The sequence below is a fragment of the Triturus cristatus genome, chromosome 8 (assembly GCF_964204655.1).
Source record: "Triturus cristatus chromosome 8, aTriCri1.1, whole genome shotgun sequence".
NCBI classification, from domain to species: Eukaryota; Metazoa; Chordata; class Amphibia; order Caudata; family Salamandridae; genus Triturus; species Triturus cristatus.
The window spans coordinates 1,224,649,140-1,224,672,685 of NC_140591.1; the positions used below are offsets into that span (position 1 = coordinate 1,224,649,140).

Genomic DNA, 23,546 nt, shown 5'->3' on the forward strand with positions numbered 1-23,546 from the left:
CTAGTGCTGGCTTTCGTACTAGCGCAGTATGGGAGGTTTGTGTGGAAGTTAAAAAGACGCCAATGGTGGAGTCTTACTATGCACCACCAGAGATATAGCTGCATGACAGCTATACCGCAACCCAGTTTGGAATATATACATATATTTATAGCAACGAGATAGGGAATAAGGAACTAATGTGCTCTCCCAGAGTGTTTGCCATGGTGCAAGCAAACTGCTTGTGTGTGTTGCATGTGTCGCTGTCGAAGAATGGAATCGACGCTTCATGCACGTGGAGTCAAAGCACAACTCAAGACGCTGTAAAGCAAATGAAGACAACAGAAGCGTTGCAAAGAAATTACAAAGTGATGTTTGAGAACCTGTGTGTCAGGGCATACATTAAGGTACTACGTTACCACACAAAGTAAAGTTGTATATTGTACGGAGTGCTAACACTTAATGCGGTGTCAACCAGGTGTACACAGCACAGTTGCTGATATCATAACTTGCAAAGTAACACTACAAACAGATTATTTGTAAGCTGACCCTGTCCCCTACGTTTGGAAGGGTACCTCTCACACTTTTGTGGAGCTGCATTCCTGAAACCACCAACACCTTTAGATATTGCCAAAAAGCAAAACATTGGTGATAGATGGTCTGCATGGATAGAGGCATTTGATGATTTAATTGATGCTCTGGAAGAGGCTGATTGCAAAAAGATTATCAAGTATGTTGAAAATATTTCTAGTGATGATGTGAAAGAAGTCATAAAGAAAATGCAGCAAACTGAAGAAGAAATGTTGTATTATCAGATTAAAGAAACTCTGATTATAAAAGATACATTTTCTGTCAAGAATGCCAAAAAGCTGGTGATCCATTGATGAATTTCGGCAGAGGGTTGATAAGCTCATCGAACTCTAAGTTCAATAAATGTAATGATGAGTAAGCTATGCGACGTAGAGCTATTGATGGATGCTTGTCAGATTCATTCCAATGACAAATGCTGATAGAGTGTTGATGGTTGCCAGAGCTGAGGAGTGAGCTTAAAGAGAAGCTGCTGAGATGGAGGCCAGAAGTGCCCAAAGTGAATTAGTCATGATTGTGAAAAGTAAGCCAAATCAAAAGAGTGAAGAACACAAAGTGCTATCAAAAAGTGATGTTTTGGATGTGGGTTTTCATTTCCACACGAAGTTAAATGCCCCTCCGTTGGATAGGTATATAAAGGCTGTAGGAAAGAGAACCATTTTGTGATGACTTGTAAAGCAAAGTAAAACGCAAGTGCATCACATCATGGCTGCCAGAACATTCCAGAGGCAACGTTCGATGCAGCCTCACAAGGCCAAGCGACAACATTAGTTGAGGCAAACTGACACTGAATGGAGCCGATTGGCATCTAAATCATCGTCAAACAGTGGGTCTGCCTCAGTATCCTCTGAAAGTGAGTAAGACAGTTGTGCCATGTCAATGTTTACTTCAGAGAAACGTGTGCATGTCTAACTGGCTGTTGGTGAGGGAAAATGTCAATTAAAGAAAAGTCGACATGTCAAAGCAACAAAGACATACAAACATTGTCCAAAAATTACATAAAAAATGAATGACTGCTTTCATCATCGACAGTGGCACATCAATAACCATAATTGCCGCGCCTTACGCCACTGAAAACAAAAGTTTATATTTGGCCTGCATCAACACCCACAAAAAGTCAAGGTTCATATGTACCAACATTGAAACACAAAAAAACATAGATGCAAGCACCCGTTCATGTGCTTCAAGATACAGCAGCATGCACCTGTGTGCTCAGTTTGCCATCAAATTGTTCTCTGGTGAAAGGATTTAGAACTCATCTCCTTACATTTGCATTTCCCTTTAGTAGCTGTACTAAGCAAGAGTCAGCTGGAATAACGGAATGAGTCCATAGCCCTGGTTTGCTGGTATTGCAATGAATGGAAACTCTGGAACAGCTGTTTTGGAATGTTGCTGAACTTGGAAGTGACCTGTCTAAGCTGTTAATTTTAACATCAATTTTTGATCTTTTTAGGAAACATGGGTGGGCACATTTTCTCTGCAGGGTTATGTCTATTTCTTTATGCAAGACTATAAAAGCTCAAACAGTGTTTATATTGGTGGCTTAATTGTGCGCATTTTGGTAAATGTCATTATAAAGTCTATCAAGTTAGACCTTAGAAGCCAAACATTTTATACCTTCAAATTTAGTTTGACTGGAATCTTTGCAATTTGCATTTGACTTATTCAATGAATAACATACAGGTCTTACAGGCAATTGTTCTTTAGGCGCTAATGCCCCCTCTTGTAGCATGGGCAGGATAATCAGTGTACTCTTACATACATCACTGTCATTAATTTCTAGGGGCATGAATGAGTCATTGACACTGAAAAGGTTTTTCTCGTTGTGATGAAAAGGCATGTCTTAAAGATATGCCTACGGGGACCCCTTTCAAGTTAAGCAATAATTTGAATTATAGGAAATGTGGCCATCAATTAACAGGTTCCTGATTTAAAAGAGGTGTAAGAATGTTCAAATTAGGTACCCATCTGAGTCTCCAGATACATTGTTCACCTAAAGGTATGTCCAAGAATGTAGATCGCCCATTTTTAATCTTTGCTGACAATGCTATCACTTAGCCTCTTCTGAATATTATATATCTATTCTTACGCTGTTTTTGGTTGACGACTGTTGAGCTAAAGACTCCCCAGTCCTAATGGTGCTTTAATCTCAATTCAGACATAAACTCTCATATGGACCTATATCAGGATTAGATCCTGAATATGACTTGTGCATGCTGGGTGTTTTTGCCCACGTGATTTTAGCCAGCTAAGCCCTGTCAACAACTGTGCATGGAAAGAGCACACATTCAGCATTTTCCCACTTTGGAACACTTCATGTTAGCATGTTGTTGCCTTCTCCAAGGTGTGTAAATCAAATGTGGTGCAGACTGCAACTCAGTCAAAACCAAAGCTTTCACTATCAATATTTAGTGGGTGTGCAGTTTGCACCCATGATTGTACAGAAATTGTTGATGATGAGGGTCTTTCTTGTTAGATATATAAGAAGTAGGGTTTTGGTGGTAGGCCCCAAGTACTCTCTCTAGCACACATTTCTGAGTTGTAGGAACCCTTGAAGGTAGTGTCATTCTTTGATTGGCTTGTATCAGTATTTTCAAAAGGTGGCCCTGGACCCACTAGATGAAGACACGACTATTAGCTAGGACCATTAGATAGGAATATTATAGCCAACATATCTGCGGGTATCTGGGATTAAACAGTTGCTTTTGGTGGAGGCAGTTGAAGTTGCTGAAAACCTTGATGTATTGCCTCCTTTTCTTCCTTTTGTGCTCTGACCTGAAACTGAGATGGCGAAAGTCATTTTCTTATGCTATGGAACAAAATGGTTGAAGGTGCAGAAACATTATAGCATTGATTTAAGAATAAGGGTGTGATTTATATTGAGGTGGATGGCTACCATTCCGCCATGGTGATGGAGTAAATTACTTCATCCCCATGACAGAAGAACCACCCAACTAATTTGTAAATGACCTCCAAGCAGGCGGTCGAATATAAAAGCATTGGAAAGAACTGCCATCATGGCGGTTAATGTCCATGAATTATACCCTTTGCTACCGGGCTGCGTCAGCAGGACGCAGCCCTGTATCAAAGAGTATTCTTTTTTACTTACAAAAAGAAACTCCCGAAATTTGTTTTTCGTTTTGCTCCCCTCTTCATGGGAGTCATCTCCCATAGTGGAGGAGCATTCTTTCATTTTTACTCTCCCTCACAGCATGGCGGTGAAAGACAGTACAAGTGGCTATACGTCCACTCATTCTAAGTTGGCGGGCACATGTAGCCATTTCTTTGAGGACCCTTACTCCACAGGGCCGTCAGAGAAGTTTGGCCATAGGGAAGGTAGAGTAGCCTCCACAGTGGCCAAACTTAAGTTCTGACTGCATTTAGATCGAGCCAGCGGACCACTATGTTGGCAGGGAGGGAGCTCTATCACCACTGTAACTGCCCACATGCACATCAAAGACGATACGGGCCCTTGGGTACTTTCGTGGTCGTCTTGTAACTGGCCACACCAGGCATACTAGGCTCTTTATTCAATCAATCATGGGTTTCTCTAGCGCATCTACTCACCCGGGGGGGTCTCAAGGCGCTGAGGGGAGGTGTGAAATGCAAAAAGAACAATTGATGAACAGAATGCAGAACAATGTCTTACATTCACCAAAGTACAGAGATCTGGGCCTAAATCCTTTGTTTTTTTGCTCACCATGCCATTCCAGTTTGGACCCAGCCATATGCAAGTCAGTCTTGACCCTGCAGCCAATGGGAACAGTCCAGAGGGGAGGTGGGGGCACGCAGCTCCTTGAAGCTTACAGAGTTCGGTCGAAGAGCCAGGTCTTGAGGTCCTTCAGGAACTTGGTGAGTGAAGGAGTCTGCCGGAGGTGGAGGAGGTGGGAGTTCCATGCCTTGGCAGCGAGGAGGGAAAAGGAGCGTCCTCCTGATCTGGTCTTTTTATGCATGGTACCATCGCAAGGGAGAGCTGGGCCTAGTGGAGGGACCTTTGGGGTGTGTGGAACATGAGGCGGTGGTTCATGTAGGCAGGTCCGGTGTTGTGGAGGGCTTTGTGGGTGTGGGTGAAAAGCTTGAAAGTGATTCTCTTCTCAACGGGGAGCCAGTGTAGAGTCTGTAGGGGGAAACAACCTTTACAACGAAACTTTGACAACGCGTGCAGTTACATCGCGGATTTTACAACGAACGCGATGTAACCACGCGATGCCATTACAATGCAAGTCTTTACATCGACTTGCGCTAGATGGCGTGCTAACATTACAAATAGTGTAGTTTACTATCCCAACACCTTCCCTACTGTTAAGTGGACTGGAGTTGGAATAGTAAATTACGCTTTCCTAATGTTAGCACGCCATCTAGTGCAAGTCGATGTAAAGACTTGCGTTGTAATGGCATCGCGTGGTTACATCGCTTCGTTGTAAAAACCGCGATGTAACTGCACGCGTTGTAAACACACACGTTGTTACGTCATACATCCGTCTGTAGGTGTTGGCTGATGTGGCAGTGGCATGGTAGGTTGAGTACTAGTCTGGAGGTGACATTCTGGATGTTCTGTAGTGTGCAGGTGAGGTTATTGTTGATCTCGACGTAGAGTGCGTTGCCGTAGTCTAGTCTGCTGATGATTAGGGTGTGGGGGACAGTTTTCCTGTGTTCAAAGGGGATCCAGTTGAAGGTCTTACGGAGTAGACAGAGGGTATGGTCGCAGGAAGAGGTAATGGCGTTGATCTCGTGGTCCATTTTAAGTTCGGAGTCCAAGATGATTCCGAGGTTGCGTGCATGGTCCGTGGAGGGGGGGGGGGGGGTCCCGAGGTCAGGGGGCCATCAGATGTCATTCCAGGTGTCAGGGTGTGGGCCCATGATGAACTCCTCCATTTTGTCCATGTTGGGTTGTAGGCAGCTGTTCTTCATCCATCTGCCGACTGCTTCCATACTGTCTTAAAAGTTATTTTTGGTAAGGTTGGGTTTGTTGGACAGGGAGAGGATGAGTTGGGTGTTCTCTGTGTACGATACGATGTTGAGTCTGGGTGGTCTGACGATGGACGTCAGCGGGGCCATGTAGATGTTGAACAGGGTTGGGCTGATGGTGGAGCCTTGGGGGACTCTGCAGGTTGTCTGTGTGGGTTCCGAGAGGCAAGTAGGAGTCTGACCCATTGTGTTCTGCCGGAGAGAAAGGAGTGCATCCAGTCAAGAGCCTTGTTCCGTATTCCGGCATTGTGGAGTCTGCGGGCTAGGGTGTGATGAGAGACTGTATCGAAGGCTGCAGAGAGGTCTAGGAGGATGAGGGTCACAGTCTCTCCTCTGTTGAGGAGGAAGCGGATGTCGTCTGTCGCAGTGAGAAGGGCGGTTACGGTGCAATGGTTCTTCCTAAAGCCTGATTGGGAGGAGCCGAAGATGTTGCTATCTTCAATTAAGGTGGCGAGTTGGTTGTTAATGGCCTTTGCTTGGACTTTCACCGGGTACGGGAGTAGAGAGATCGGTCTGAAGTTTTTGAGGTCGGTGGGGTCCGCCAAGGGTTTTTTCAGGAGAGGGCAGATTTCGACATGTTTCCAGTCGTCAGGGAAGGAGGCGGTCTCAAAGGAGAGGTTGATGATTTGTTGAAGCTTGGGGGCGATGATGTCTGCGGCTTTGTGGTAGATGTGGTGGAGGCAAGGGTCTGTGGGGGCCCCTGAGTGGGTGGTCTTTACAATCTTTAGCTGAGGGTGGTCCAGCTGTCCAGTGTTGGCTGCGTGTGGTTGGGGATGGTGGGAGAGGGTTTCACATAGAGGTTATTGGGGAAACAACCTTTACAACGAAACTTTGACAACGCATGCAGTTACATCGCGGATTTTACAACGAACGCGATGTAGCCACGCGATGCCATTACAACGCAAGTCTTTACATCGACTTGCGCTAGATGGCATGCTAACATTACAAATAGTGTAGTTTACTATCCCAACACCTTCCCTACTGTTAAGTGGATTGGAGTTGGAATAGTAAATTACACTTTTCTAATGTTAGCACGCCATCTAGTGCAAGTCGATGTAAAGACTTGCGTTGTAACGGCATTGCGTGGTTACATCGCTTCGTTGTAAAAACCGCGATGTAACTGCCCACGTTGTAAACACACGCGTTGTTAAATCATACATCTGGTTATTGTCATCGATGTTATCAGTGGTTGGTCTTGATTTTGAGGTGGAAGAAGTTGCTGAGTCTGTTGCAGAGGTCCTGGGAGGGTGGGATGTATGTAGTGTAGTGTTGAGTTGGGAAAACTCTTTGATGATGCCGAGTTCATTGATGTTGTGTGCGTGGGTGGAGATTCAATCCTGGAGTGCTTTTTTCCTTGAGTGTCTGATGAATTTGTGGTGGGCGGAAGTGGCTGTTTTGAAGTTGTAAAGGCCGGCTGGGGATTTGGAGTTCCTCCATAGCTTTTCGAGGCATCTGCAGGTGCGTCCAGATTCCCTGAGTTCGGTGGAGAATCAGCTGGCTTTCCTAGCGTGAGGGTTGGAGTATTTCTTGAGGGGGCGATGGTGTGTGTGCAGTCGGTGATCCATTTGTGTAGGGTACGGGCGGCAGTGGTAGGGCTGTCATCTGTGGCGGTGGGAGTGGAGTCACTGCGGGCAGCGGCAAGCTGGTCGTCGGAGATCCTGGTCCAATTTCTGCATTGGGGCTGGTGTGGACGCCTGCGTGAGAGGCTAGTTTCGAAGGGGAAGCGTACGCAGCAGTGGTCCATCCATGGAGTTCAGAGGTGTGGCCAATGGTGATGGAGTTCCCTGCTGTGAAGATGGGTTCAAGGGTGTGTCCTGCTGAGTGCGTTGGTTCTGGTACGATCTGTTTGAGTCCAATGTTGAGGAGGTTGTCCAGGAGGGCAGTGGAGTTGGGGTCTTGGCGCATGTGGAGGTGGAAGTTGAGGTCTCCCAGCAGGGTGTAGTCAGTGGAGGTGGTGGCGTGCGGGGTGATGATGTCAGTGATGAAGTCGGAGAAAGGTGCGCTGGGTCCTGGGGGTCTGTAGATGACCCATCGGTGTAGGAGATCAGGCAAAGGTTGGCCTTGTGGGCGAAGGCGATGCCTCCTCCGAGGCAGTTGGGGCAGTCCTTCCGGGTGATTTTGTATCTTTTTTATTTTTTATTAATTTTAGTTTTATATAGTGCTGGCTAGACCCGGAGGTATCAGAGCGCTTTACATAAGGGTCCACAAAATTACAAAATTACATCAGTTACAAGTTACATCAGTTACTAGAAAAATATTTCAAGAGCGAAGAAGACTAAATAAATGGAGCTTAGAAGGGTAAGGGGGTGGGCTAAAGGGGTGGGGTAAAGGGGTAGGAGGGAGATAGGATGTATCCTTCGGGGATGGCGATCGCGATGTCTGGTCCTGAGGTGGCGTTTGTCCAGGTTTCGGTGAGGAAAGCTACATCAGGAGTGGTGCTGTTTAGGAGGTCCCAGATTTCAGCAGCGTGTCTGTGGAGTGAGCTGGCGTTAAGGAGGATGCAACGAAGGGTTTAGGGTGCGGAGTAGTTGTTATTGGTGGGTGGACAGGGGTCCCGCGTCTCGACGAAGGTTAAGGGGCGGTGGCAGTGTTGGCAGGTGAAAGGTCCGTGGGTGTCGAGAGATGAGGCAAGCTTGCAGTTGTTGTTTTTGCTGATGTTGAGTGGGTGGAGTGCTGAGGAGCTGTAGCGTTGGCAGGTCGGAAGACCAGTGTTCCTGGCACTGGTCCCGGTCGGGTCCTGGACGGGCACAGACGGGCTTGCCTTTTGCGTGTGTCTGCTGGGGGTCCACGCGGTGGCCGCCATTAAGTAGGGATCGGGGGAGGGTGGGACAGCTGAGAAGTGGGAGAGGGAATCAGGTCGAACATGCATGGGGGAGGGGCTGTGAGGGCAGCAGCAGTGGGAAAAGGAGGCAGAACGCAGCAAATGAAGAGAAAGTAATGTTAATAAAAGAAATAATAAAAGCCAAAACAGCAAAATGCAGGTGAATGCAAAACAGGCAAAGAAAAGGCAAAACAGACAAAAGGCAAGAAAGGCAGGCAAGGACGGCTTTAAGTAAGTGAAAGGCAGGGACAGACGATGGGCAGCACCAAAGCACAGGGGCCTAGAACACCAAAAGCGGCAGCACAGGGATGCAGGACACTTACCGTGGGGCTGCGTGGTAGGAGAGCAGTCTCCTGGCCAAGATGTCAGAGGCCTTGCTCAGCCACAACCCGCAGTGGCTGCCATTAAGTAGGGGTCGGGGGAGGGCCAGACCGCTGCTAGGCGGGAGCGTGAATTGGGTCGAACACTCATGGGGGGAGGGGCCATGAGGGCAGCAGCGGTGGGAAAAGGAGACAGAACGGAGCAGCTGAGGAGAAAGGAATGTTAATAAAAGAAATAATAAATGCCAAAACAGCAAAATGCAAGTGAATGCAAGACAAGCAAAGAAAAGGCAAACCGGGCAAAAGACAAGAAAGGCAGGCAAGGATGGCTCTAAGCAAGTGAAAGGCAGGGACACGCATGGGGCATCAGCAAGGCACAGGGGCCTCGAATACCAGACGCTGCAGCACAGGGAGGCAGGACACTTACTGTGGGGCTCCATGGGGGGAGAGTAGTCTCCTGGCCAAGAGGTCAACACGTCTGACGTATGCCAGCCCATACCATTCTTTGCACGCACACGAGGTCTCGGACCTTCCCCCCATGCAGGCTCTTACCATGGTGTCGCCTATGACCCGCCAACACTCCTCCTTTATCCAGAGATACAAAATATTATCAAACAGTTAGAACTAGAACACATCAACAAACATAATATTGGCCTAGAGTCCAGGCTCTGGCATATCTCTCACAGCACACTCTTACTTGGCTTTGTGATACCAAACCACCTGCTCATGACTGCATGCTCTTGGAACACCTCCTGGTCAGCCAGATACAAAGTCGTTGTTCTTCTGGGACGGCTTTGGGTGAGGTCTCAGCCAGTAGCGTCCCTGGTCGCACCTCGTTGAAGATTCTGGTGAGAATTCTCCTTGGCTCGGTGTTTCTGCTGTTTTGGGACTCCTGCAGAGGGTGGCTGGTGGTGCAACCTCGGCGTTTCGAGGGTAGCTGGGCAGGTGGTGCTACGAACAGCTCCTCTAAGAAGGCGCCTGGGTTGTGCTCTTGTTCGCACTCACTGTCAGTATCTTGGAGGATGCTTGTCGCTGCATCTTCTGGTGAGTCGGTTATCCGGGGCCTGTAAGTAGTTCCTTCTGGGACTTTCTTGAATTTGCAGATATTCCTCATCACGCATTCTTGACCTCTCCTGGCTGTCACTCTCGTGCCCTTGACTTTGACAACTGCCCACGGATTCAGCTCAAAAGGTAGCCTGAATTTTCCCCCTGGGTATCTGTCTTGCACCAGTTCTTGGTTGCCCACTTGGATGGGACTTTCACAAGCTCATCTCCGGGAGGCATCTTCGTTGCTGCTGGCTCTGCGGGTGTCTGACTGATTCGGAAGACTGGGCATTTCTTCCCACATTGGGTAATGGGGTATGGTATCTGCCACCGACCAGCCAAACCATAGTTTGCTTGGGGATGTGCCTGTCGTGCAGTGAGGCGTGAGTCTGTTCTCCCGTAGGAACTGGTGCAAGGCGTGTTCTGCGTTGTAATTTTCTGCCACTGCAATCTGGATCACTTTGGTGAGGGTTCTTATTAGGCGCTCCACCTCCCATTGGCTTGCGGCCATCGAGGGCTTATATATATGGCGGTGTTTCATCTTATGTGAGGCCAGATGGTCTGTCAGCTCGGAGCTGTTGAATGGAAGTCCATTGTCTGTGTGGATCTGAAAGAGACCATTAGTTATAGATTTCTTACCTTAGAATTTCCCCCAGGCGTCAGACTGGATCCGCAGAATGTTTCTGTAGCAGTTCCCCTGAACATCGGTAGGTGGCGTCGGTTGACTCTGCGTTCGTTGTCGGTGTCGTGGTCGTCGGGATGACTTTGTGGCTTCTACTTAGACGCCGCCCCTGTGCGCTGAAGTCAGTTCTTTCTTTTTCCACAACAGCCAGCGCAGATCCGGAGTGAAGCTTGCCCCTTAGTCATTTTTGTACTCCCTCCATGCCACCAGCACTCCATTGCATGTCGGCAGATCACTTGGCCCTTCTCCGCCTGGAAGTTGCAGCTCTCTTGGCCAAGGGAGCTATTGAAAGGGTCTCTGTGCCAGAAGTAGTTTGTGGTTGTTATTCACACTACTTTCTGGTACCCAAGAAGGACAAAGGCCTACTTTCTATCTTAGACCTCAGGGCCCTCAACCACTTCCTCCAGAAGGAGAAGTTCAAAATGTTCACGTTTGCTCAGGTCCTGTCTGTCCTCGATCACGGAGACTGGATGGCAGCGCTGGACTTGCAGGAGGCCTGTTTCCACATCCCCGCCGTGCCAGCCCACAGACATTACCTGCAGTTCACGGTAGGCCATGAGCATTTTCAGTTTACCTTGCTCGCCTTTGGCCTTATCAGAGCCCCTCGGGTGTTCACTAAAGTGATGGCGGTGGTCGCAGCTCATCTGCGCAGATCAGGGGTTCAGTCTTCCCCTATCTCGACAACTGGCTGTTGAAGGCGAGCTCGCCCAAGGCTGTCGTATCCCACCTACAGACTACGGCGGACCTCCTGCACTCGCTAGGGTTCACTACCAACTTGTCGAAGTCACACCTGATTCCCTTTCAGAAGCTCCTTTTCATCGGAGCAGTTCTGGATACAGTGCAGTTTCAGTCTTATCCTCCCAAGCAGCAAGTGTGGGATATTTGGGCTATGATTCCAATGTTTCAGCCTCTATCCCGGATTTCGGTGAGAATGACCCTGAAGCTGCTGGGCCTCATGGCCTCCTGCATCCTACTGATGGATCATGCCAGGTGGCATATGCAGACTCTGCAGTGGGAACTGAAATTCCAGTGGGCGCAGCATCAGGGGAATCTTTCCTATGTAGTCCAGATCTCGGAGGGGACTGCCCGTCAATTCCAGTGGTGGCTCACAAACCAGATTTGTGTCAGCAGATCCCTCTCCCTTCCCCAACCAGAGTTCTCAGTAGTGACGGATGCATCACTCCTGGGATGGGACGGCCACCTGGGAGATCAGGGGCCTCTGGTCTTCGGCAGAGTCCGGTCTCCACATCAGTCTTTTGGAGCTCCATGTGATCCGTCTTGCACTGAAGGCATTCCTTTCCTCTGTCAAAGGAAGAGTAGTGCAGGTGTTCACGGACAACACCACCGCCATGTGATACTGCAACAAACAAGGCAGTGTGGGGTTGTGGACCCTATGTCAAGAGGCCCTTTGCCTATGGACATAACTGGAACATCAGGACATATCCCTGGTGGTTCAACCACTGGCAGGTTCCCTGAATGCCAGGGCAGACAAACTCAGCCGCTGATGCATGATGGATCACGAAAGGCATCTTCACTTGGAGGTGGTGCAAGTTCTCTTTCTGCAGTGGGGAGAGCCTTGGTTAGATCTGTTCGCCACCGAAGAGAATGTGCAATGTCAGCAGTTCAGCGTGTTGGAGTTTCCAAGGCGGCAATTACTCAGCAACATTTTTTGACGTGAATGGAATTGCGGCCTTCTGTATGTCTTTCGACCTGTGCCACTTCTGCCCAGAGTGCTGAAGAAGATCAACTGCGACCGGGCCCAAGTCATTCTTGTGGCTCCGGACTGGAAATGAAGAGGCTGGTACCCTGAGCTCTTGAGCATGGCCATCGATCCTCCGATCAGACTGCCTCTTCACGAGGATCTTCTATTGCAACAGCAAGGTACTGTCCTACACCCGAACCTGTCCAGCCTCCACCTCCTTGCGTGAAGATTGAGCGGCAACAGTTGACAGCTTTTGACCTTCCTCCTGAAGTCTGTAATGTCATCCAGGCGTCTCTCCACTAAAACGGTATCCGCCTGTCGATGCAACAAATTTGTGGCATGGTGCACAGCAAAGGCTGTGGATCCCCTTTCTGCCCCTCTTTCAGAGGTTCTCCTCTTCATTCTATCTTTGGCACTGCAGGGCTCTGCTGTGGGCACTCTTAAAGACTACCTTTCGTCCACCTCTGACTTTCTGCGTCTTCCTGATCAGCCTTCTCTTTTCAAGTCTCCGATTGTAAATAGATTTCTAAAGGGCATTACTCATCTCTTTCCTTCTTGCCCATCACATCTGCTCGTAGACTGTGTGATTGCGCTTCAGTCTCTTTCCTCCAAGCCTCCTTTTCTTGCAGTTAATCCAGACAAAGTGGTCCTTCGCACCTAGGCCCTCTTTTCTGCCCAAAGTGGTTACCTCTTTCCACATAGGTCAGACCATCACATTGCCCACCTTCTTCCTGCCTCCGAACCCTTCCAAAGAGGAGGAGAGACTCCACTGTCTGGACCCAAATCGTGCGCTGTCCTTCTACCTTGACCGCACTAAAGATTTCCGGGTGGACAATCAACTCATCGTGGGTTATGTGGGCGCCAAGAAAGGTCGGGCTGTGCACAAATGTACCATCTCTTGATGGGTTGTCCTATACATCAAAATCTGCTATTCTTTGGCGAAAAAGGAACCTCCAGTAGGACTGCGAGCCCACTCTACTAGGGTGACGGCAGCCTCTACTGCTTTGAGACGTGGAGTTCTGTTGCTTGACATCTGCCAGGCAGCTACGTGGGCATCCCTGCAAACGTTCACAAAACATTACTATATGGATAGTCAAGTCTGGAGAGACGGCTTTTTTGGCTGTTCTGTGCTCCAGGACTTTCTGGTGTGAACTTAGTTAGCAAATCCACCTATAGGGTTGGCATTGCTGGGGTATCTATTCTAAGGTTAGGAATCAATAACTAATGGTCTCTTTCAGATGAACAAGTTACTTACCTTCGGTTACGATGTATCTGTAAGAGACATACATTAGTTATAGATTCCTTACCGCCCCACCCATCCTCCCCATTCTGTGAAATGACTTCTAGGAATAGGGACTCCCTTCCAGGGCCCTAGTTATGTGCACCAGTGGTCATTGTCTTGCATTGCTCTGTGCTTCTGGCATGGAAAGTTGTGTCAGAACTGACGTCAGCGCAGGGGCGGCATCTGAAAAGACACTGCATCATCATCCCAGTGACCATGACGCCGATGATGGATGCGGAGTCGACCGACACCACCTACCGACGCACAGGGGTACTGCTACAGAAAACTTCTCTAGATCCAGTCTGACGCCTGGGGTAATTATAAGGTAAGGAATCTATAACTAATGTATGTCTCTTACAGATACATTGTTACCGAAGGTAAGTAACTTGTTAATTTCTCTGAACAGGCCGTGAGTGGCCATGAGCTTATCTAGCTTCGGGATGACTTCAGCTGCGGACGTTGTCGTCACCAGTTCAGTTTCTGGGTAGCGTGAATGATCATCTACTACGACCAGCATGTGTTGTCTCTGGGAAGGCTGCCGAAATCCATGCTTACTCTTTGCCACAGAACACTGGGGCCTGTTTCAGTGATGACCGGCGCCGGGCAGTCTGGCAGACTCGTGGTGAGGCAGACTGGGCAGATCCGCACAACGGCTTCTACTTTCTGATCCAAACCCGGGAAACAGACTTTGCTCCTGAGGCGGTTTGGGGATTTCACGATGCCTTGGTGTGCTCCATGAGCTAGGAGCGCAGCTTTCTGTGTGAGACTTTCCAGCAGCACAACTAGACACCCCTTGCTGGTCACGGATAACTCCTGGCGAACATGGTGCAACACTTTCAGGGTTAACTGGGCCACCTCTGTGCGGAAGGATGTTGGGCTTTGCAGTGGCCACTAGTCTCCTGTGGCGACAGCTTCAATGGCCATCTGCAGGCAGTCATCCGACTGGGTGGCATTGACCACATCCTCCATGGACATTGGAAGAGGTTTGGACCTGTCAAAGATCATTCTGACATACTCTTCGGTTTTGACTGCTTCTGCAGCTTCAGGAGGCATGGACGGTCGGGCATGCCTGTAGAGGAAGTCGACGGGGTTTCTGGTGCCAGGTCGATGTTCAACAGTGAATTGAAACTTCTGCATTTGCAGAATCCACTTCTCAATTATTGGGGGAGGCCTTGATGAGGACCCTTAAAAGAGCGGAATTAGTGGGTTATGGTCCGTGACGACAGAAAAGGGGGAGCCGTATAGGTATATGTAGAAGTGTCTGCAACCCCACAGAATCACGATTGTCTCACGTTCTATTTGCGAGTAGCGTTGCTCCGTGGGTGTGAGTGTACAGCTGGCAAAGGCAATGGGAGCCCATTCTCCCCACTCTTGTCATTGAGCCAGGACTGCTCCCAGGCCGGTGGTGCTGGCATCTACCATGAGCTGTGACTCTCTCCCGGGGTCGAAGTATACCAGTGTGGTATCTGCGGAGAGAGCGGCTTCAGTGTGCCAGAGTGATTCCTCCTGTAGGGGGCCCCACGCCCACGGTTTGGATGACTTGGTTAGGTCCCAGAGTTGGCTAGTGAGGTCTGAAAAGTTCTTTAAGAAGCATCCACAGTATGTCACCATTCCCAAGAAGCTGCAGACTCCTGACATGGACAACAGGGCTGGGGCTTCTTGAATATCTTTCTCTTTGTCTTGGTGGGGGAAAGGTGGGGTGCAGCGGCCAGTGCAGCTGACTTTGGAGCACAGGGCTCACAGTTCGATCCCCGGCTCCGGTGGCAGATCAGCTCAGCACCATGTGACTCTGGACAATAGCTCACTTAATTTCCACGATGGTCCCCAGAACCTTGAAACCCATAAGGGTGAGTAGTTCAAGTTTTTCAAATACCGGATTTACGATTTACGATGCCTTTGTCTGAAAAGCGATATCCCAAAAAGTGAATGTCCTTCCTTAGAAAATGGCACTTTTCACAATGCAGTGTGAGTCAGCATTCTTTGAGTCATGAGAAGACATCACGTAGACAGGTTAGGTGTTCATCCAGCGTGGGGGCGTGGATGAGGATGTCGTCACTTACATTGAGCACCCCAGGCAGGCCGTGGAGGACATTTTTTACAATTTTCTGGAAGACTTTGGCCACGCTGGAGATGCCAAAATTGAGTCTTTTGTGTCTCCAGAGTCCAGAGTCCTGTGTCTGAGAGTAGAGATGGAGTGGTTCTGTACTCCAATCCTGCACATGGGAGTGGTTTTGAGGGTGGCTCTGAGGGTATCTAGTGTCCTCACCACGTGGACGACTGCTGTGTCGTTTTTGGACCATGTCGATGTTGATGTGTGACATGTCATCAGGGTGTGGTTCTACTGCACGCACCATCTTCTGTGGTCCCTGGGCCATCGCCCCTGTGAAGAGCGGCAGACTTTGAAGAAGTGGTTTTACTTGCCGCACGAGCTGCATGTTTTACCATGGGCACCGCAAGTTCGAGTGTGGGGATATGGGCCACTGCACCATCCGCACGTGCGACTCTGCGGTCCTTCGCAGGGTTCGAAACTGGTTACGGGAACTTTGGTTTACCTCCACGTGCTTCTTTTTGTATGGCGTTGACTGGTTCTTCTTGGATGGGACTAAGGGAGTGGGGGTCCTTGTGGGCTGCTCGGGCCTTGGAAAGTTCTTTGGATCATCCTAGTGTCAGGATGTCTCTCATGGACATGTTAGGTTCTTGTAGGATACGCCCTCATAACTTTAAGGAGGCACGCCCTTGAATGAACTTGGCTCTGACTTCATCATCTTCATTCGGAAGGGTGCAGGTGCAGGCCAGCTCTCTCATCTGCATGTGGACGACTGCTACTGACTCATCTGGCAGCTGTTGAGTTGTGTAGTTCCGCGGGGGACCTGCTTTGACTATGGACGTCGATATTTTGTGGATGTCGGCTCCTCCTAAGTGAAGAAGCATGGGGCATCTGCCACCAGGTGGGACTTCAATGGCATCCAAGTATGCCTCCAGATGTTCAACCCACGCATTCCATCAAACAGCTCAAGAGGGGGGCGGCCCCGTGATCGTGAACGGCTCCAGTGGGGGGACTGATGCCATGAGGCTAGGATATGACACTCAGCAGCGGTATCAAAGTAACACAAGAAGGGAGTGAAGAGGTAATGCTCAAAAGAGCCGAAGAGGGGGATACGTCCTCCTCAAGTTCCACAGAGCCGTGGCGAGGCAGTGTCCTGGTGAGGAGGTAACCTCAATATTTGTGTGACTATAGGTACCCCTTCCCTCACGTTTTGAAGGCTCATGGGGCATTATCTGGGCGAAATAAGAAACCCATTCAGCAATATACCTACTGGGGTGTAGTATACTGTGCATGTTAAATTTATGTGCACCACTTAGTTAGGAGTATATGTAAATACACAGTTGTTTTGATTTGAGTGTAGAAGGGATCTCTTCTAGGTCCTGATGAGAAGCCTGGGGAGGGCTTCGAAACATGTCCACACAGGCGACTCTGCTCATTAAAGCATAGTATCTCATCTCATTCCCCACTTTTAACGATACAGCTCAAAGGAACATTAAAATTTATTTTTTCCACAGAGCCAGGTATTTTTTAATGTTTCACCATTCACCATTTACCATTCACTCACTTCTGACCCTTCCACTCACACTCCTACACCACGCATAGTATTGTTTTTAATAACTAGTGCTCCCACATAGTCGTAGGTCACAGCATGCCCCATTCCGCAGCGGGGTGGGAAGACCCCGATGATGAAGCATGCCACCAAGGGTCCTTTTGGTGAGTGAGGGGTATTTAAACAAAGCTGTGTGCTTTCCACCATTGTAGGAGACACAAGTAGTCTGGAGGAACACGTCTATACTTTCTCTTAAGGGTGGATCCCTTGGTTTTTTGACTCAGCTGCGGTAGACAGAGTTTCTTCACAGGCACCAGATGTCGTTGAGTGTCTGCGGTGGTGAAAGTCTCTCCACAGTTGCAATGCTGTGAGCACAGTGGGGTGCTGTAGCACAGGGAGCTAAGTAGAGGCACACGACACAGCATGTACAGTGCTGGGTGCACGTGCTCTCCTTCTTGTGCGTGGGCATCAAATGTATTGTCTTCAGGTAGTGTTGCCAGAATAATTCACTTATCTTTTGTTTATCAGAGTGGAAAGTCCACTTTCAAAGGTTGGGGTGATATATGCACATGTAGAGCTTATGGCTGGACTGGACCCTGGAGTGAAGGAGGCAGGAGCTCAGTCAAGCTCGAGGTAGGCAGCGTGGCCCTCATGTGGTGCCGACATCCGCGAAGGTGCAACTGCCTGTGGGAGTAGCTAACAGGAGGACCAGGCCCCGTCCTTTGGGAACAGCCGACCGGCCAGGTGGAGACACTGCAGGCCGGCGGTGCCCCAGGCAGGAAAAAAAGGCTGCCGGCGATGATGGAGAGACCGCTGAAGGTAGGGAGAATGAGGGAGGGTACGCGTTGGCACTGTGGCCCTCTCATCGCCAATGTGGTGTTCTGGTTAGAGCCCATACGCACACCAAAGACAACACAGGCACTTGGTTACTTACCGGGGTCGTCTTGTAACTGGCCATGCCCAGCGTACCAGGCTCTTTATTACAACAAGTCTGGCGTTCGTCAGCCCATACCATTCTTTGCACGCACAGGGGGTCGCGGACCTCCCCCCGCCCTCCCCGTGTGGGCTCTTACAATGGTGTCGACTATGACCCGGCAACACTACAGTAACGTTCTCTTTCTGCCAACATATAAATCAGGCCTAAAGTTAGTCATTTTAGAGTTTCTCATTGGGTTAGAGTTACAGTGCTGAAGGCTAAAAGTGTGTAGTAATGATTTTGTGTTCTTTAAATATGTTTCACACGTGAAATTGTTAGACTTTCTTGTATTGCTTTTTCTGTCTTTTTAATCGCCATTTATATGTTAAATCCATACATTTATTGCACTTTAAGAGCTATGCGAACCACTCAAGATGATGAGGTATATTACAAAACTGAAGAAATATAATTATTTTCCCAAAAAGGGAAGTCATCTGCTACGAGAATTTTTACCCACATTGCAAAAAGATAGGTAAATTGCCTGAAATACTATAAACCGATTGGATATTCGGAGATCCCTTCTCCTTAATGCATTATCTTTTTCTTGATTACAGCAGCATGGCCAAGCACTGTTTCCTGCTGTGGCCCTTATAGCCATACATGGCCATACATCACACTAAACCAGCCCTGCGAGCCCACAATGTACCATCAATATACAGCCTTGATTTTCTCTCAAAAGCTTCCACCATTCCAGGACAGATACTAATGAGGTCCTGTCTTTTATTTCTCACGTCGCCAGCTAGTGAAAATGTGCTCATCAATCAGCTGTTCCAGTCCAAGTTGAACCAGACAGGATCGCTCATCCCTCAGTGTCCGCCACTAAAGCTCAGAGGGCCCAAGGCAGCTTTACTCATGAGGAAAGTGTCAGCAGCTTCCTTCAGCGGTGACACTAAGAAATACCTGGAGCTAAGCAAGGTAGGTATGAGGTACACAATACGGTCTGTCGAGGGGATTACAGGGGGAAACACTAATCTTACAGACATGCCTGTCAAGTACAAGGGGACGGGGGAAATTCGAGGTAAATCACTGTTTTATATTAAAATATCAAATAATGTAGTTATGATATTGATGGAGTAAAATCACACTGCTACTTTCAAAGCAACTGAAATGGCGAAACACAACAGCTCTTCAGGCACTGTGACGTCATCTGTTTGCCTGGGGTTCTCTGGCGGGAATCCAAAACCAACTATAACTGATGGTATCAATTTCTCGGCAGTATACTTATCACAGTTCCTCTATTTGTTTCCACCGTACGACAGCGCGTGAGGCATTGGAATCCACTCCAGGCTGTAGTATTTTCGCAGGAAAATCAGTTTCCTCATTCTGTTCTCATAAATCAGCTCAGGGGCTGCCCTGACAGCAATTGCTACATTTTAGTAGCCGGAACTGCGCTGTATTTTTAAAGATCACTTTTCTCTTACAATGTCCATGTTGTCTGTTTAACTATGTTTCCAAAAAAGCACACGATGGATGTTTCTGAGAAGACAGAGGAACAATACACGCTTATTTGTAAAAGGGTTATGGAACCACGTTGAATGATCGGGAGCATTTCTTCCTTTTAGGAAAATGTAAATGTATGTGTAAAATGTATGTGTCTTGTAAAGCGCACTGCTGCCCTGAGGTGTCGTGGCGCTGTAGACCGCTGGGGAACCCGTCCTGGCTATCCCTGTGAGATGGTACCTCCAGGGTATCTCCAAGGTGAAACCAGGCATCCCCAGCGAATGTGGGGGGCCGTTGTGGAGATGAAGCAAGCTTAATGCCCAGAGTTGCCGAGTGTGTTCCTGGTTAGAGTAGGTACCGAGGCGAGAATTATCGAGTCCGTTTTGACCCTGGTCCACAACCCTGCCGCGTCGGGAATTGAACCCTGGTCCCTGCTTGCGGATCTGCTGCCTCTAACCAGTGAGCCACACCTCTCCAAGTTAATTTAAAAATGATTTTCTCACTTTGCTGTTCCAAATCTTATTAAATGCGAGAGTAAAGGCCTGTAGAGTGCCACTGCAAAAAGCAGGTATATAAGTTGGTCAAGGAAGTTGGATTTTTAATAAATATATTTTTCTGGTCCGTATGTAGCAGAACAAACAGCAAGATACACCAACAGGTAGATTCCAAGTAGTGGCTGCAAATTGAGCACTGACGTTTTGAAACCTGTCTGTCATTTTGCAAAGCGACCCAATGGGACACATCACAAAATGCCCATTCAGAGGGGTTCATAGGAAGTCCTAGCTTATGAGTATTACTGACGCAGTTCACTATCTGCAAACACTTGTGACTGGCTAAAAACACAGGGTTGATGGGACGCTATGGACTAAAGACCTCCATCCCTCCTTAGCATTCCAAAATGGAAAACATTATTTTTAAGTATCAATCAATCAATCAGGGTTTTTGTAGAGCATGGCTACTCACCCTTAAGGGTCTCAAGGTGCTGAAGGTGGGGTGGGGGGGTCTACTGTTCAGTCAAAGAGCCAGGTCTTGATGTACTTCCTGAATTGAGGCAGAGATGGTGATTGCCTCAGATGCAGGGGAAGGGAGTTTCAGGCCCTTGCTGCGAGGTAGGAGAAGGATAGAGCAGTGATCCTGCAGATCCGTGGGATGGTGGCCAGGGGCTGATAGGCGGAGTGGAGATGTCTGGTGGGGGTGTGAAGGTGGAGGCAGTGGTTGAGGTATGCGGAACCTGTGGAGAGCTTTGTATGCCTGCATGAAGAGCTTGTAGGTGATCCTTTTGTTGACCGGGAGCCAGTGGAGGTCTCAGGTGGTTGGTGATGTGACTGTGGCAAGGGATGTTCTGGATGAGTCTGGCGGAGGTGTTTTGGATGTTTGCATGTTCTTTTGGAGTTTTTTCGTGGTGCCGGCGTAGAGCATTGCCGTAGTCAAGTCTGCTTGTGACAAGTGCATGGGTTACTGTTTTCCTAGTCTCTGCGGGGATCCACATGAAGATCTTTCGGAGAAGGCGGAGAGTGTATAAGCAGGAGGATGAAACGGCGTTGATCTGGTGGTTCATTGAGAGCGAGAAGTCCAGGATGATGCAGAGGTTTTGTGCATGGTCTGTGGGTGTGGGGGGCTTCAGGGCACTGCAGGCCACCAGGAGTCATCCCAGGCAGAAGGGTTGGGGCCCAGAATGAGGACTTTGGTCTTGTCTGAGTTGACCTTGAGGCAGATGTCCTTCATCCAGGTGGCTACTGCCTTCATTCCGTTGTGGAAGTTGTTCTGGCAGCTGTGGGTTCGTCAGAGACAGAGAGGATCATCTCAGTGTCTTCAGCGTAGCAGACAATGTTGAGGCCCTAATTTCTAATGATAGTTGCAAGCGGGCTCCTGTAGATGTTGAAAAGGGTGGGGCTCCGGGAAGAGCCCTGTGGCACTCCACAGTTGATTTCTGTGGGTTCTGTGAGGAAAGGTGGAATTCTGACTCTGTGTTTGGCTAGTGAGGAAGGAGCAGAACACGTCAAAGGCTTTGTCGTGGATGCCGGTGTTGTGAAGTCTAGCACAGAAGGTGTCATGGGAGACAGTGTTGAAAGCAGCCAAAAGGTCCAGGAGAATGAGGGCCATGGTTTCGCCTCTGTCGAGGAGGATGCAGATGTCTGTGGCAGTGAGGAAAGCAGTTCAGTGCTGTGGTTGCTTCTGACTCCTGATTGGGAAAGGTCCTGGATGTTGTTTGATTCGAAGAACCGGGAGAGTTGGGTGTTGATGGATTTCTCAATTACTTTGGGTGGTAAGGGGAGCAGGGAGATGAGTCTGTAGTTGTTGAGGTCCGTCGGGTCGGCAGATGGTTTCTTCAGTAGGGGGTTGGTCTTGGCGTGTTTCTAGTCGTCAGGCAAGATGGCGGATTTGGTAGAGCAGTTTATTGTGCAGCAGAGTTCGGGTGCGATGGAAGTGCTGGCTCTGTTGAATATGTTGTGGGGGCAGGGATCTGAGGGGGCTCCGGAGTGGATTCTCTTCATGAACTTGAGGGTATCGTCAGTGGTAAGGGAAGTCCAGTTCAGTTGGGTCTGCTGGTTTCTGGGTCTGACGAGTGCGGTGGTTTCGCTTGGTGTCAGTGGCTTTTGGTTAGTGAACCTCTCGTAGACAGCCTTGATCTTGCGTTGGAAGAAGGTGGCGAGGTTGCTGCAGACATCTTGGGAGGGTGGGCGTCTATTGTCTTCGTGCCAGGTTTGGTGCTCCCTTTGACCATAGTGAAGAGGACTAGTTTCCTGTTGTGTGCATTGGTGTTGATACGTTCTTGTATGACTGTTTTCTTAGTTGATGTGATGAGGTGGTGGTGTTCGGTGACTGTGGTTTTTAAGGCTGCGTGGTCTGCCAGGCCTTGCTGTTTCTCTGTCTGTTTTGAGCCATCTACAGGTACGCCTGGACTCTTTGAGGGAGGGAGGGAGAGAACCAGCTGGCTTTCTTGGAGGGTTGCTTGCCTGAGGGTTTCGTTGGGGGCCCATTGTGTTGCAGTTGGAGATCCATGACAGGAGGTTGCGTGCAAATGCGTTGGTCATCTGTGGATGTCAATGGTGGGGTTGTGGTGAGGGTGGTGGTGAGTTAGTCTTCGGTGACCTTGTTCCAGCTTCTGCGTGGGTGGCTGTGGCTGTGGTGGTGTATGGTGTGTTTGATGAAGGAGATATGGGCGCAACAATGGTCGGTCCACTGTAGTTTGGAGGTGTGGCTAAAGGAGATGTTGCTGTTTGCGGAGAAGATGGGGTCGAGTGTGTGTCCTGTTGAGTGGGTTGGAGAGGTGACCAGTTGCTTAAGTCTGATGATGGTGAGGATCTCCAGTAAGGATGATGAGTTGTGGTCGTCGAGGTTGTCCAGGTGGAAATTGAGGTCTCCGAGGGGGATGTAGTCCATAGAGGCAAGAGAATTGTGTGCAATGAAGTCGACTAGGGATTCGCTGAATGGGGGTGGGGTCTGGGAGGTCTGTAGATGAGGGTGCCGCGGAGGGTGGTGTTTGGGTTGGTTTGGATCTGTGGAACTGCAGGTGCTCCATGGTGGTCGAGTTGTTGCCTGAGTTGGTGTTGATGCGGAGGGTGTTTTTGTGTACGATGGCGATGACTCCTTCTCGTCGGGTGGAGAAGTCCATGTGGATGATTTTATAGCTGTCTGGGATGGCGATCCGGTGCTGAGGTGGCGTTCATCCAGGATTCCGTTAGGAAGGCGATGTTGGGGAAGATGGAATCGAGAAGATCTCAGATCTCAATGGTGTGTTTGCGGCTGGAGATTGTGTTGATTAGGATACAGCTGAGGTGAGCAGCTCCAGTTTTTGTGGGTCATGCAGTGGGTTGATTTGGTGTGCGGTGGCAGGCGAAGCTGCCACTTCAGTTGCGGCAGGAGAAAGGACCCTGGGTGTTGTTCAGTGACACAAGTTGGCAGCTGGTGTTGAGAGCGTGGAGGGCGCTGGCATCGTAGGGGTGATGGTATGAGGACCAGGGTCCTTGGCACTGGGTGCAGTCCAGGCACAGACAGGCGCAGATGGACTTGCCTTTGGCCACCATTAAATAGTGGGAGGGCGAGGGCTGGACCGCTAGGAGGTGGGAAAGTGGGTTTAAGGTCAGCAGGCCCGACCAACGTTACGCTCAGACACAACACTTGAGGGTGGTAACTGCTTACAGTGTTGT

General features: G+C 49.1%; 1 protein-coding gene across 2 annotated transcripts in view; it reads left to right on the plus strand.

The window, feature by feature from the left end:
- Positions 1-23,546, plus strand: part of MYO16 (myosin XVI) — a 2,357,781-nt gene that overhangs the window by 1,547,591 nt on the left and 786,644 nt on the right. For both annotated transcript variants that reach the window (XM_085622905.1, XM_085622906.1), the window contains exon 25: positions 18,695-18,870. In XM_085622905.1, coding sequence (XP_085479031.1) covers positions 18,695-18,870 — 176 coding nt within the window. The remainder of the gene's footprint in view (positions 1-18,694; positions 18,871-23,546) is intronic.